We start from the raw sequence: 12,508 nt of genomic DNA, 5'->3' as shown, positions 1-12,508 counted from the left end.
GCAGGAGCTTGTGGCCTGTGCCTTGGAGGCTGCGTGAAATCTGAAATACAGGAGGCAACCAATGCGAGGCTCTGAGCGGGGCGGACAGGCAACCTGACTTCTGCATGTCTGTAAATTCTCTCCAGCGGCTGAGGGTGGTAGTAGGCGCCTATAACCCCAGCAACTCGGGAGGCTGAGGCAGGAGGATGGCAAGTTCAAGGCCAGCCTGGGCAACTTAGCAAGACCCTCAGCAGCTTAAGACTCTATCTCGAAATAAGAAATAAAAAAGGCTCAGGGGCAGAGAGCCTGCCGAGCGTGTGGGCGGGCGGGTTCAATCCCTGGTAGCTCAGGCACAAAAGGGAAAAGAGGGATTCCCTCCAGAGCAGCGGAGAACCGCGGCTCAGCCAGGGTCCTCGCCGAAGCCAGCAGGCCAAGGTGGAGGCCAGGAGGGATGCCGGGCTCCACGGACAGAGGGAGGGGACAGAGGAGGGGCTAAGTGAGGCAGTGGTGGGGAGAAAGCTCGAGGACGTCCCCACGACCATGGTGACGACTGGCCGCAGACCCCCGTGCTCAGGCCAGTGGCAGGATCCACAGCTGGTCATCTGCTCTGAAGCCGCCCTGGCCAACACTGCCCTGCTGGTCCCTCCTGGTGGCCAGGAATCCATAGAGCTCAGCTCTCCCTGCCAGGTCCCTCAGGAGTGGTCAGAGTAGACACACAGCCAGCTGCCCTGCTCCGGGGGACCACGAGCAGAGGGGGGTCCCTGGCAGGGTCCCCTCTGCGCCCACAAACTGCCCCCTTGTCTTTAAGCTCTGTGACCAGCCAGGGCCAGACCCAGAGCCACACGGGCCAGAGCACACGGCCCAGCCACGCCAGGCGCTGCCTCTCGCCAGCCGCGTGGCCTCTGGGTTCTGGTAAGTCACCCGGCCCTCCCAGCCGGTCTCCCGGCCCATAGCACAGGAGGGCAGTGAGCACCAGGGCACCAGGGACAGCTACCAGGTCCTTGGAGCAGGAAGAAGGTCTGCTGGTTCTGGCGAGTCTGAGGTGCAATGCCTGCAGTGGGCTCCTTACTACCACGTACACCCCCAGCCCTTTTTCCTTTTGTAGTTTGAGATAGGGTCTCACCAAGTTTCTGAGGTACTCGCTAAGTTGTTGAGGCTGGCCTCAAACTTGGGATCCTCCTGCCTCAGCCTCCTGAGTTGCTGGGATGACTGGCTTTGCCACCATTTTTTGAGCCCTTAAAACACAACAGGTACGAGGCTAAGAGTCTAGTGCCTCATTCCATCCAGTCTTCAAGGTAACCAGGGGGCTGGGTGGGGTAGCTTATTCGGTATTACCTGCATATGGTGCATTCGATTTTAGGTGGGTGCACAGCCCTGTGGATCTTGACAAACTCTACATCACACAACCCCATCACGATCCTGATGCGGAACACTTCCCGCACCCCCGGATCTCCCGCTGAATCAACTTCTCCTGCTCCCCGGGCCCTCGGCAGGCCTGGCTCTGTTTGTTGGCCCTCTTCCTGGGCCTTGGTCTAGAACATCATAAAGCTGGACTCAAACACTACAAGGACTTTTGAGTCCAATAAATCTGTAAGAATAGCTTTTAATTGCACAGCCGCGTGACTACCTTCTGCTTACTAAAGGACGAGGTCACAGCACGCAGGCAGTCCAGGTGTCCCTGACTGCACATCCCACCCTGGCCCTTCCCCTCGCCAGGGCTGACAGCCCAACGTGCTCGGCTGGCCCGGTGTGGCCAGCCACGTCCTTTCCAATCTGAACAGTCTCCCATCTCACAAAGAGCCACCCAGTGCCCCCAGCTAGACGCACAGCCTGATGGGCCCTCAGCCCCTGGCCCTGAGCCCAGCCTGCAGCTCTCAGCGCCCAGGCCAGAGGGACCCTGGGCAGGAAGCCCCAGGCGGGTGCTGGTGGCACAAGGCCCTTCACAGCAGAGCCCAGGACGTGGGAGCCCCTCTTCCCACACCTCGTCTCTAGGAATGTTGGGGTGATTCACCTCCAGTGGCTGCCGCCGCCAAGGAGAACCGCCATGCCTGAGCCACCAGGGCTGAGGCAAAGCCAGGGCCAGCCTGCCCGGGGCCCAGCTCAGCGCCTCCGCCATGGCCAGCCCGATGGCTGTACCACACAGGGGACGGGTGGGCAGAGCTGGCTCCCGCTCCCAACTCTCCCCAGGACCAGGACAAAGCGGTCCACCTAAAACCCCTCCCCACCTCCCTCCAGCTGTCAGTCTCATGCCAATGAGATGCAAATGGAGGTGTCACACGGGGCTTCAGTAAATCTCTTTCCAGAGAGTCAGGGGGCAGGTGGCCGGGGGAGACTGCACCCTCTTTCCTCCATCCTGCTGCTTAGGATTCGGACATGATGGCTGGATCTCCCACGACCATCTTGTCACCACGAGCAGAAACCAGCAGGGGAAGTGGGCTGAGTTGGAGGCAGAAGCCGTGTCCTATGTCTACCTAGAAACTCCTAGAAACTCCTAGAAAACTCCTAGAGCAAGCTGTGCCTGAAGCTGGCATTGAGATTCCCAGTTATGTGTACAAATGAACACTTCCTCCCACACCCCACCATTTTCTCCTCTGGACCAGTTTGGATAATTTTGGCTCCTTTTGACCTAGCAAGTCTCAGCTCACACTATCATGTTATTCTGTTGGACTCCCCCCTGAGCCCAGCGCTCCTTGCAGGCTGCGTCTGCTGAGAGGGTATGCCCAGTGGCCGCTCGGCACTGTCCTGTCCTTGTGCCCTCATCTGCCTGCCCAGGGGCTCTGGGCTGGGCAGAGCCTGGTGCCAGTGTGCGGCATGAGGCCCCGGGTCCTGGGTGTCCTCGGAGGGAGCGAGGGACCCTGGTCTCTCTCCACCACAGGGGATGGTCCTGATCTGTCTGCTCCCTCCATGGTGCCCGGCCCCGCCACAAGCCTGACCGTGGACCAGCGTGAGTAGTGGCCACGGGGAACCTGTCCTTCATAAATCGACGGCCTCAGGTACGTGCTGCAGTGACGGACAGTGGCTGAGCGGCCACTGGGTCCAGCACCCAGGCCTGGATCCAGCGCATGCCACCTCCGGATGAGGAAGGACATCCTGCAGTAAGTGCGAGAGGCTCACAAGAGCCGCCCGGCAGGAAAAGTGGCCAAGGCGGGAGGACCTCCCCTCTCCCGAGTCACCTGGGATCCCGGGCCGGCCATGTGCCCTCCGGGCACCGAGCCCCGAGCCCCGGCCACTGCAGGCTCCCTGCCTGGAGGCGGGGAGAGCAGGGGATGCGGGGGTGGGCAGCGGTTGGGAGCGAGGGCCCCCAGGCCCGGTGACCTCACAGCTCTGCTGTGTGACATGGCCAGCTCCTCAACCTCTTGCTGCCGCCGGTCTCGTCCCTCCGATCCCACACCAGGACCTCAGAGGACAACACTGGAGAAAGCCACGCACCACCACGGCACAGTGACCGCTCTCGGGTGGGTGGTCTGAGTGTCCCCGGAGGTAACGCAGGGCAGGCTCAGCCCACAGGTCACGTTCGGGGGTGGGACCTCATGGGGCGGCAGGAGGGGCTCCACCTTCAGAGGGTGCGTTCTTGCGAGAGCGAGTCGTGAGAAGAGCGAGGCCGTCCCCGGGCTTTCTGGCTTCCTGTGCCACACACAATCCCCCACTGTGACCCCAGCCTCCAGAGGGCCCCCACCAGAGCCCAAAACTGTGAGCTCAAGAAACCTCTTTTCTTTATAAAGGACCCGGCCTCGGGCAGTTTTGTTATGCACTGCACACAGGCGATGGTTATGACCAATATTGCTATGGCTGCTGATATCACTCAAGCTGCCAGGGACCTCAAGACCTGGCAAGCATTTACAAATGGGTGGGCACTGCCAGTCGAGCGTGTCCCCCGAGTCTGTCACTGGGAATGTGATCCGAGGCAACAGTGCTGGGGGGGCCTCTGGACGGTGCTGCTCTCACTGTCGTGGGGTGGGTGGGTCATCACAGGGGTGGGCTCCTAATGAGGGTTCAGGGCCCTTCTCTCTTGCTCTCTCACACACGCTTCTTGGCCTTCCACCTGCCACCACAGTGATACCCAAAGAGGCCCTTGCCAGATGCTGCGTCAAGCTCTTGGTCTTCCAGCCTCTAGAGCCCTGAGGAAACAGACCTCTGTTCTTTGTAAGTTATCCAGTCTCGGGCATTCTGTTACAGCAGCAGAACGTGGGCTCAGACGGTGGACCTCCTACTCTCAAGGAACCCCTGTTGGGAGCCTCATTGTCACTCCCGAGAGTGCTGTGTGGGGGGAGAAGGAGGCGTCACACCCGCCTGGCAGCCGAGAGAGCCGGGGAGGGTGCGTGACCGGTGTGGACACGGGGTTTGTGCAGGGGAAGGGCTAGTCTTCCAATGAAGCCCATGATGTTCTCCAAGAAGCCCCAGCTTGTCAAGGGGACGAAGCAGAGAAGCGCATCAGTCTGAGTGACAACCACACAGGAGCCCCAGCAGGACTCGGGTGGACCCTCCTGTCCCTGCAGGCACTGCCCCGGCCCAGGGCCACTTACCTAGCATGATGGCGTCCACGGCTCCCCCAGGGCAGAACTCGATCATGATCTGCGGAAAGCACAGGGCAGGACAACGGTGAGCAGGCGTCTCGCCTCCCAGGGGGCCCAGCCCCGCAGAGCTGAGGCGCACAGCCTCCCCCACCCACCTGCCCCCCACCCTCCCAGGGGGCTCCACTTTCAGAAAAAGAAAACCAAAGCTGCCATGGAAACCCAAAGCTTCAGACGGCTCTTCCAGCCAGACCTGTGCCCCCCGCCCCGCCCCGCTGGAACCCTCCCATCACACCTCTCCTATGTTCCCAGGCAAGGACTCGAGGACGCCTGCCCTGGCCCTCACCTGGCAGCCTGGTCCCCCCGAGCCCAGCAGCTGACCCTCGTCCCTCTCCACCTGTGCAGCCCCAGCCCGCGCCGACCCGGGAAGTCAGAGACAGGCCTCGCGGCTCAGCTCGGATGGAGAAACCAGGGTCTGGAAAGGGACAGGCCTGACTGAGGCCAGGGACTGTAGTGCCAGGCCCCGGAGAGAGCAGTCTCCCAGACCAGGCTGCGCATTCATTCCCCCTATCACACGCCACTGTGCTGGGCAGGGCCCTGGAGGACAGTGGGGCTCCCAGCCTAGAGCAGGGGACAGGGAGGGACAATCCCAGGGACACAGGCCCCTCCCCCCATCCATGCTCAGTCTCCTAAGGTGCTCCAATTCCCGAGGGCAGAGATGCTTCCTCTTCCTTCCACGGGGCACAGCATCACGGACTCCAAGACGCCCCACAGTCACCTCCTGCCCCAGCCCCCAGTCCTGCCGCTCAGCTCAGCCGAGGCAGAGCCTGCCCGGCGGTCGGGAGGCCCACCCTCTAAACCGGAAAGCAACCCTCAGCCGTGACCCGGCTGGACCCAGGCCAGCCCTGCAGCCGGGGAGGGAGGAGTGGCCAGGACTCCCCTCTGGGGGCCTCCAAGAGGAGCAGGGAGTGGCCGGGACTCCAGGGGCCTCCATGGAGGAGCAGGAGTGGCCACAGGACTCTGGGGGGCTGGGCTCTAGCATGTGGCTGGCCTTCCAGAGGCTGCCCGACAGTAAGTACCTGGGCATGGGGAGACCTAGGCCTGGCGGGCTGGGGGCTTGGGCTAGGGACCTGTCCCTCCAGCCCGTCCCCTCAGCCGCAGGAGGCTGAGGCTGCTGCTTTCAAGGGCGGCCGCTGGCTATGCTGGGAGGTCCAGCAGGGGCTTGAGGCAGGGCCAGGGGACGAGGTGCCGGGTTTCAGGAGTAGCAGGCCAGCCCCCGCCTGCCAGCATACCAGGTCTGTGGACTGCTGTGTGCTGGGGCCGAGAGCTGCAGGTGCCCACCAGGGAGGACGCAGTGGCCTCTCAGGGCTGCGAGCCCACTGGTCCTGCCTGGCCTTCCACGACAGGGCTGATCTCAGCTTCCCCGTGACCTCTCTCAACCTGACAGTGACCTGCCACCCTTAACAGAAGCCACCAGATGCAGCGTTGCCAACCCACACATGCGAGCAGAGGCGCCTGGTCCCGGGGTCGCCCACTCCCTTCCCCAGCCAGGCTTCCGAGCCGGGGGTCAGGGAGGAGAAGGGACCTGGGCCCAGCCGGAACCTCTCCCAGCACAGCAGGTCATGCTGCTTGGAGTGATTTCTCAGCCCACGAAACACAGCAGCCGAGAGAGGCAGCCGCAGAAAAGAGCACCACGCAGCACCATGCGGGGACACTAAGTGGCCAGGCACTGCCGGGCAGGACGGATGGGGCCTCACCCTCAGGGGAGCAGAGGCTCCTCTGGGCTTGCTGGGCGCTGGCCACCTGGGGCTGGGACTCCCCTCTGCCCTGGGATCCATCCTGTGCTCAGAGGGGTCCTTTGCCTTCCCGCTGGTTTCCGATTGGCCTTTTGAATCTCCGTGAGCGCTGGCCTCTCTCCTCTTGCCCAGACAGGAACAACGGTCCGCGTGCCGGTCCCCCGACTGCACCCGCTGGAGCTCGTCCCAGACCCAGCTCAGGAGCCTGGGCAGGATCGGGCAAGGTGGCGCCCACACGTCCACAGACCCAGTCCTGGTGTGTGGTGGCACACAGCAGGGACAGACACGCCGTCCTTCTCTGACACAGTCACCAATAGGAATCGGAAGAGACAGGCTCAGCTCCCAGAGCGTCACTGAACGGACAGGGTGACCTCGGATAAGTCAATCCCCCTGAGACTCAGTTTCCTCAACTGCAAAACGCGCTGATCTCTGCCTCCAGGTAAGCGAGAGTCCCACCAGGAAAGCACAGCATGGAGGCCGCGCCTGCAACGCACCCCCGCTGGGTCTCTAGCAAACAAACTCACAGGCACGCTCACACGGAGACCCTGTCTCTCAGGCCAACACGCCTCTCAGAACTATAACCTGTCAACACACCGTCGGCGGCGAGGACAGTCAGTATGAGAAGGGGCCAAACCCAGGCAGTCCTGCATCTTTCAGTGACACTGTCCCTTGCACAACAGCCTTACCCATGGTCCCCAGGCCCCAGCCTTTCCAGGAAAGCTGGCGCTTTCTGAGAACCTGCTTCCCTTTTCTTATTTTTGCCTAGGCTGCTGGGAAGCTCAGGCAAAGTACGCTTCCTCAGCTCTGGTTTGATTCTCAGGCCTTGCAGCACGTGGGTCTTCGACCTTCAACAGTCAGTAGCTAGTGCTATGCCCTCATCAGGGTTTCCACAGAAACACACGGGATTTAATGGGCAGGACAATAATCTCAATATAATAAATGAAGTAGTTGGCCCTCCTTGTCTATGGATTCTGCTGCCATGAATCAACCAATTTCTGATTAAAAAGGAAAAAAAATCTCAGGGAAAAAATGCACCTGTACTAAACACGTAAAGAGCTCTTTCTCGTCCTCAATCCCTGGCGATGCAGCGTAACAACTGCTCACCCAGCGCTGACCTGGTATTAGGTGTTCCAGGTAAGCTAGAGAGGATTTAAGGCACCCGGGAGAGGGGCATAGGTTCTATGCAAATTCGGGGTCGTTTTATATAACGATCTTGAGCATCTGTGGGTCTGGGTATCCGTGGGATCCTGCACCAGTCCCCCCACATGGAGAGGGACTACAACAGTGATAGTAATACCTGCAAATACAATAAGACTCTCAATGCCTCAGGAAGGGACTAAATATGCGTGCTTAGAAAAGAGAACCAAGCATTTGCACTCACAGGAAGACTGCAGGTCTGCACTTTTATATATTTTACACACTTCATTCAATCCATGTGTCTGATTGTGGGGCACAGGGTTTCCTCAGGGCCTGGAGAATGGAGGTTTGTGATCAGTTTAATGCATCAACAAGCATCAACTGCCTGTCCCCCAGGACCCCCACACTGCTAGGCAAAGCACGGCCCACAAAGCAGTATTTATCAATCAGTAAGCACTGTCTGAGCTCCTAGTCTGTGACACACCTGGGTGCTGAGGACCCAGGAGGAACCAGACAGGCCCCTGTCCAAGGCACCAGCAGAGGAGGATGCGGATGGGGTGGTACAGGCACACAGTGACTGCTACCAGTGCCTGCACAAACTGTGAGCAGCCAGCAGCTACCATGGACAGCTTTCTGGAGGAGGAGGCATCCAGGCTGGGTTTTTAAAGGGCAAGGACCTGGAAGGCAGAGCACAGCACAAGGAGAGGAAGGGTAACATGGAAAAACAGACAGTGGGAAGGGTGGAGCATTGCACGGGATTCAAGAATACTCCACAAAATACCAGCAAATCACACGCAGCACTACTAAGTGGGATTTACACCAGGAATCCAAGGATGGCTTAACATTCAAATACCTATCCATGTTCTATACCACATCAACAGTATGAAGGAAAAACAAAACAAAACAAAACATGATCATCCCAGAGCAGAAAAAGCATTTGGCAAAAGCTAACATCATCCTTCATGGTGAAAGACTGAAACATTTCCTCAAGATCAGGAGCAAGAAAAGGAACGTCCTCTCATTGAGAAAAAGACTCAGTGGTAGAGGACTTGCCCAGCACACACAAGACCCTGGGTTCAGCCCCCCACACTGTAAAGACAAAGCACACAGTGAAAGACTGAAAGCTTTTTCTCTAAAATTGGGAGCAAGGTAACAGTAGTCAATCTCACTAGACTAGAACTAGAAGTCCTAGCCAAAGCAAGTAGGCAAGAAAAAGAAATAAAAGGCAACCAAATTAGAAAGAAGCAAAATCATCTGTTTATAGAGAACATGATCTTATACGTAGAAAACCCTAATCTATAAATTCAGTACAATCCCTATCAAATCCTAATGGTATCTTTTATAGAAGTAGAAAAATCCATCCTAAAATTTATATGAAATCTCAAGGGGCCTTCTATGGCCAAATCAATCTTGGAAAACAAGGACAAAGCTGGAAGTGTCACACTTTCTGATTTCAAAATATACCACAAAACTATAGTAATCAACACAGTACGGAAATAAAGACACAGTATGGTGTAAAGACAGATATGTAGACCAACAGAAGAGAATAGCGAGCCCAGAAATCAACCCTCACGTAGTGGTCAGGTGATTTGGGGCAAGAATGCCAAGACCCTTCCAAGGGAAAGGAACGATCTTTTCAACAAACGGGGTTGGGAAAACTGGTGGTCCACAAGAAAAAGAAGCTGGACGACCTTATACCACACACAAATTTCAAAGCAAAGTGGATTCAAAAGTAAGCCCTAAAACTGTCAGACTCAGAGGAAACAGGGACAAGCATCATGACTAGTCTCAGCAATGATTTCATGGACATGACGCCAAAGCACAAGCCACAGAAGCCAAATCAATAAGTGGGATGACATCAAACCCAGAAGCTTCTGTGGAGCAACGTAAACAACAGAGCAAAAAGACAACCTCAGGAATGCGGGCATCTGATTGCGTGCCAGTCTCCAAAATATGTAAGGATCTCCTACAACTCAACAGCAAAATGATAATGGTCATCTCTGTGTTAGTGAGCTTGTCGTCACTGTGACCAAGACACCTCACAGGAACAACTTAGATGGGAAAAGTTTATTTCAAGCTCAGAGTTTTCAGCAGCTCAGTCCCTGGGGGCTGACTCCATGGCTCTGGGCCTGAGGTGAGGCTGACCATCATGGCAGAAGGCGAGGCAGAGAAGGAGAGAAGGTGGGAGGCCAAGGACAAACCACAGAACCCCCAAGGCACGTCCCCCAGGACCTGCTTCCTCCAGCCATGCCCACCTGCCTACAGTGACTCCCCAGCAATCCATTCAAATTATTAACCCATCAAATAGATTAAAATCCACCGATGAGGTCACGGCTCCCAGGATCTGACATTTCACCCCTGAATTAACGTAAGAGGCCCTTTGGGACTCCGCCTATCCAAACCAACACAGTATCTCCATTTTTTAAAAATGGACTAAGAACTTGAGTAGACATTTTCCAAAGAAGACATGCAAATGGCCAACAGGTATATGGGAAGATGCTCAATATCAGCAGCCATCAGGGAAATGCAAGTCAAAACCGCCATGAGACATCACCACCCGCCAGTCGGGATGCCTGTTACTAACAAGACCTAAGACATCAAGCGTTGGTGAGGGAGTGTCCCCAGGGACCCCTTGCACACTGCTGCTAGGAAATGGCACAGCAGCTGTAGAAAGCTGTGAGGGTCCTTAAGTGGAAACTGGAACACAGGGCCCAGCAATCCCACATCTGATTATTTATCCAAGAGAACGGACGTCGGGACCCCAAAGAGAGATCTGCACTCCTGGGTCCACTGAGCACTATTCATAAAGCCAAGCTGTGGGAAGAGCCTACATGTCCCCTGAGAGACAAGTGGACAAAGAAAATGTGGCATCTACATACAGTGAAAAGTCATCCAGCCTTAAGAAGAAGAAAAGTCTGGGCTGGGCTGTGGCTCAGTGGTAGAGCGTTTGCCTAGCATGTCTGAGGCACTGGGTTCCATCCTCGGCACCACGTATAAATAAAATAAAGGTATTGTGTCCATCTACAACTAGATAATATAGATATTAAAAAGAAGAAGAAAATTTTGCAACATGAGACGACATATTGAGGACACTATGTTCAGTGAAATAAGTCAGACACACAAGGACAATTTCTGCAGACTGCCTTTGTGTGAGGTATCTAAAATGTCCAGTTCAAACTGGACCCTCAAAGAGGGTCACCGAGACTGCCAGGGGCTGGGGGAGGGGAGGGGGTGACTCTTCAATGGACGTGACATTTCCGTTGAGCAGGAAGAAGGAGCTGGACATCTGTCGTACAGCATCACACCGGCAGCCAGCAAAAACGTATTGGTGCACTTAAAAATGTGTTAGGAGGGTGGAGTCACGTGAAGTAGCCTCACCACAATAAAGTAAGTACTTCAGAAAGAGGGAAAGGGGTCTGACGAGCTGGGACAGGGCAGCTGGCCAGGGCGAGGGAAGCCCTTGCTGCCAGGTCCTCACACACCTGGCCTCCTCCTCAATGCCAGGAGGACGTTTCCCTGGTGACCGTGGCTCCAACACTCCGGAGGCACCCGGGGGGGGGGGGGGTACTCGACAGCAGTCTGCAGCGCTGGCCTCCTCCTCTGGCCAGAGGCCAAAGGAAACAGGACACTCTGTGGACCAGGCCGCATTCACTCCACTGAGCTGCTGTCAGGCAGCAGAGGGTCGGGGCCACACCGCCTCTGGGGCCAGCTTCCAATGAACAGGTGACTTCATGAGGGACAAAGTCACAGCCTCTGGGAACAAGCAGCAAAAGGCAGTCCCCGTCTGCATGGCTGGCATCGGGTGGCCGGTGCACCATGTGCCAGCACCACGCCCGCAGCAGCTCAGAGGCCAGGCCTTCCCGCCAGCCACCCCTCCGCTGCCCTGGGGCAGCGAGTCCAGGATCAGCCCGCCACTGCTCAGGACTGGCCACACCGAACGCAAAACCCCTTCTCCACCCAATCGTGCCCTCAGACCCAACGCTGCCGCCCAGGGGCCGCGCCCAGCTGCTTCCACCCTCCCAGGTGACGCACAGAGAAGTTAGGGTGCAGGGGTTCACTCCCAGTCTCACTCCAGGCCTTCGGGGTCCCTGGAGGTGGGGTGGTGACCGGGCGAGCTGACCTGGGCCAGCCGGGTCTCCACTCATGACACCTCTCAGGCTCCGCCCCCAGCATGGGTCCACCGGGCCCACACTTGCTAGGCCAGCCTCCATGCTGAGCCTCGCCCCAGCACCCACGGCCTCGGCAGGCGCAACTTGGACTGGGCCTGTGCAGAGCGCTGGGAAGCTCTGACCCAAGGGGATCATCTTGGCAGTAGAATCCATTTCCTGTTATTCTTTTTTTTTTTTTGGCACTAGGGGTTGAGCCAAGGGACGTTCACCACTGAGCTACATCCCCAGGCCTTTTTATTTTTCACTTTCGAGACAGGGTCCCATTAAGTTGTAAGGGCCTCACTAAATTGCTGAGGCCGGCTTCGAACTTGTGATCCTCCTGTTTCAGCCTCCCAAATCCCCCCCCATCACTGGGGTTACCGGTGTGCGCCATCACACCCGGCTCCACTCCCTTGTGAAGAGCTCCCCCAGAATCGCTGTCCAGCATGCCACTCTGCTATCTCACTGGCCAAAACTATCCTCAGGCCGCCCTTAGTTGCCAGAGAAGCTAGGAAATCTTTTTTTGTTGTTTCTTTTTTAAATTAGGCACACTGTCACTCCAAATAACGTTTATGCTGTACACGTTACATAACTGATATTCTCTAGCATTACTTAGGAAGGAAGAAGGGGAATGGATAGCGCAGTCTGAGAGCACCACGCAATCCGTCAGCAAGTTCTATTGTTCCGCCTCCAAGACGCACCGCGCAGCCCGCTGCCCTCCATCTGCAGGTCCAGGACGCAGCCCTCCCGCCACGAGACTGCAGGCAGACTCCCTCTGACCCTGGCGGCCATGCCCACTCCATTCAATCCTGAGCAGATATCTTGTGAATACCCACATCATGCTGGGACGCGGTAGTGCCCCAGTCACGGGGTTGCGTTGTGTGCAGGGACCAGCCGGCGCCAACGAAGCCCACTGCACTGTGCGGTCACAACGCAC

At 57.2% G+C, this 12,508-nt stretch overlaps 1 protein-coding gene across 1 annotated transcript in view; it reads right to left on the bottom strand.

Moving 5' to 3' along the window:
• STK10 (serine/threonine kinase 10) overlaps positions 1–12,508 on the bottom strand; it is a 105,526-nt gene that overhangs the window by 62,785 nt on the left and 30,233 nt on the right. The window contains exon 3 of the mRNA XM_079145438.1: positions 4,503–4,551. Coding sequence (XP_079001564.1) covers positions 4,503–4,551 — 49 coding nt within the window. The remainder of the gene's footprint in view (positions 1–4,502; positions 4,552–12,508) is intronic.

This window comes from Sciurus vulgaris (assembly GCF_902686455.1).
Source record: "Sciurus vulgaris genome assembly, chromosome: 6".
NCBI lineage: Eukaryota > Metazoa > Chordata > Mammalia > Rodentia > Sciuridae > Sciurus > Sciurus vulgaris.
The sequence above is the reverse complement of the archived record's forward strand: the minus strand, read 5'-3'. Positions and strand labels throughout refer to the sequence as shown.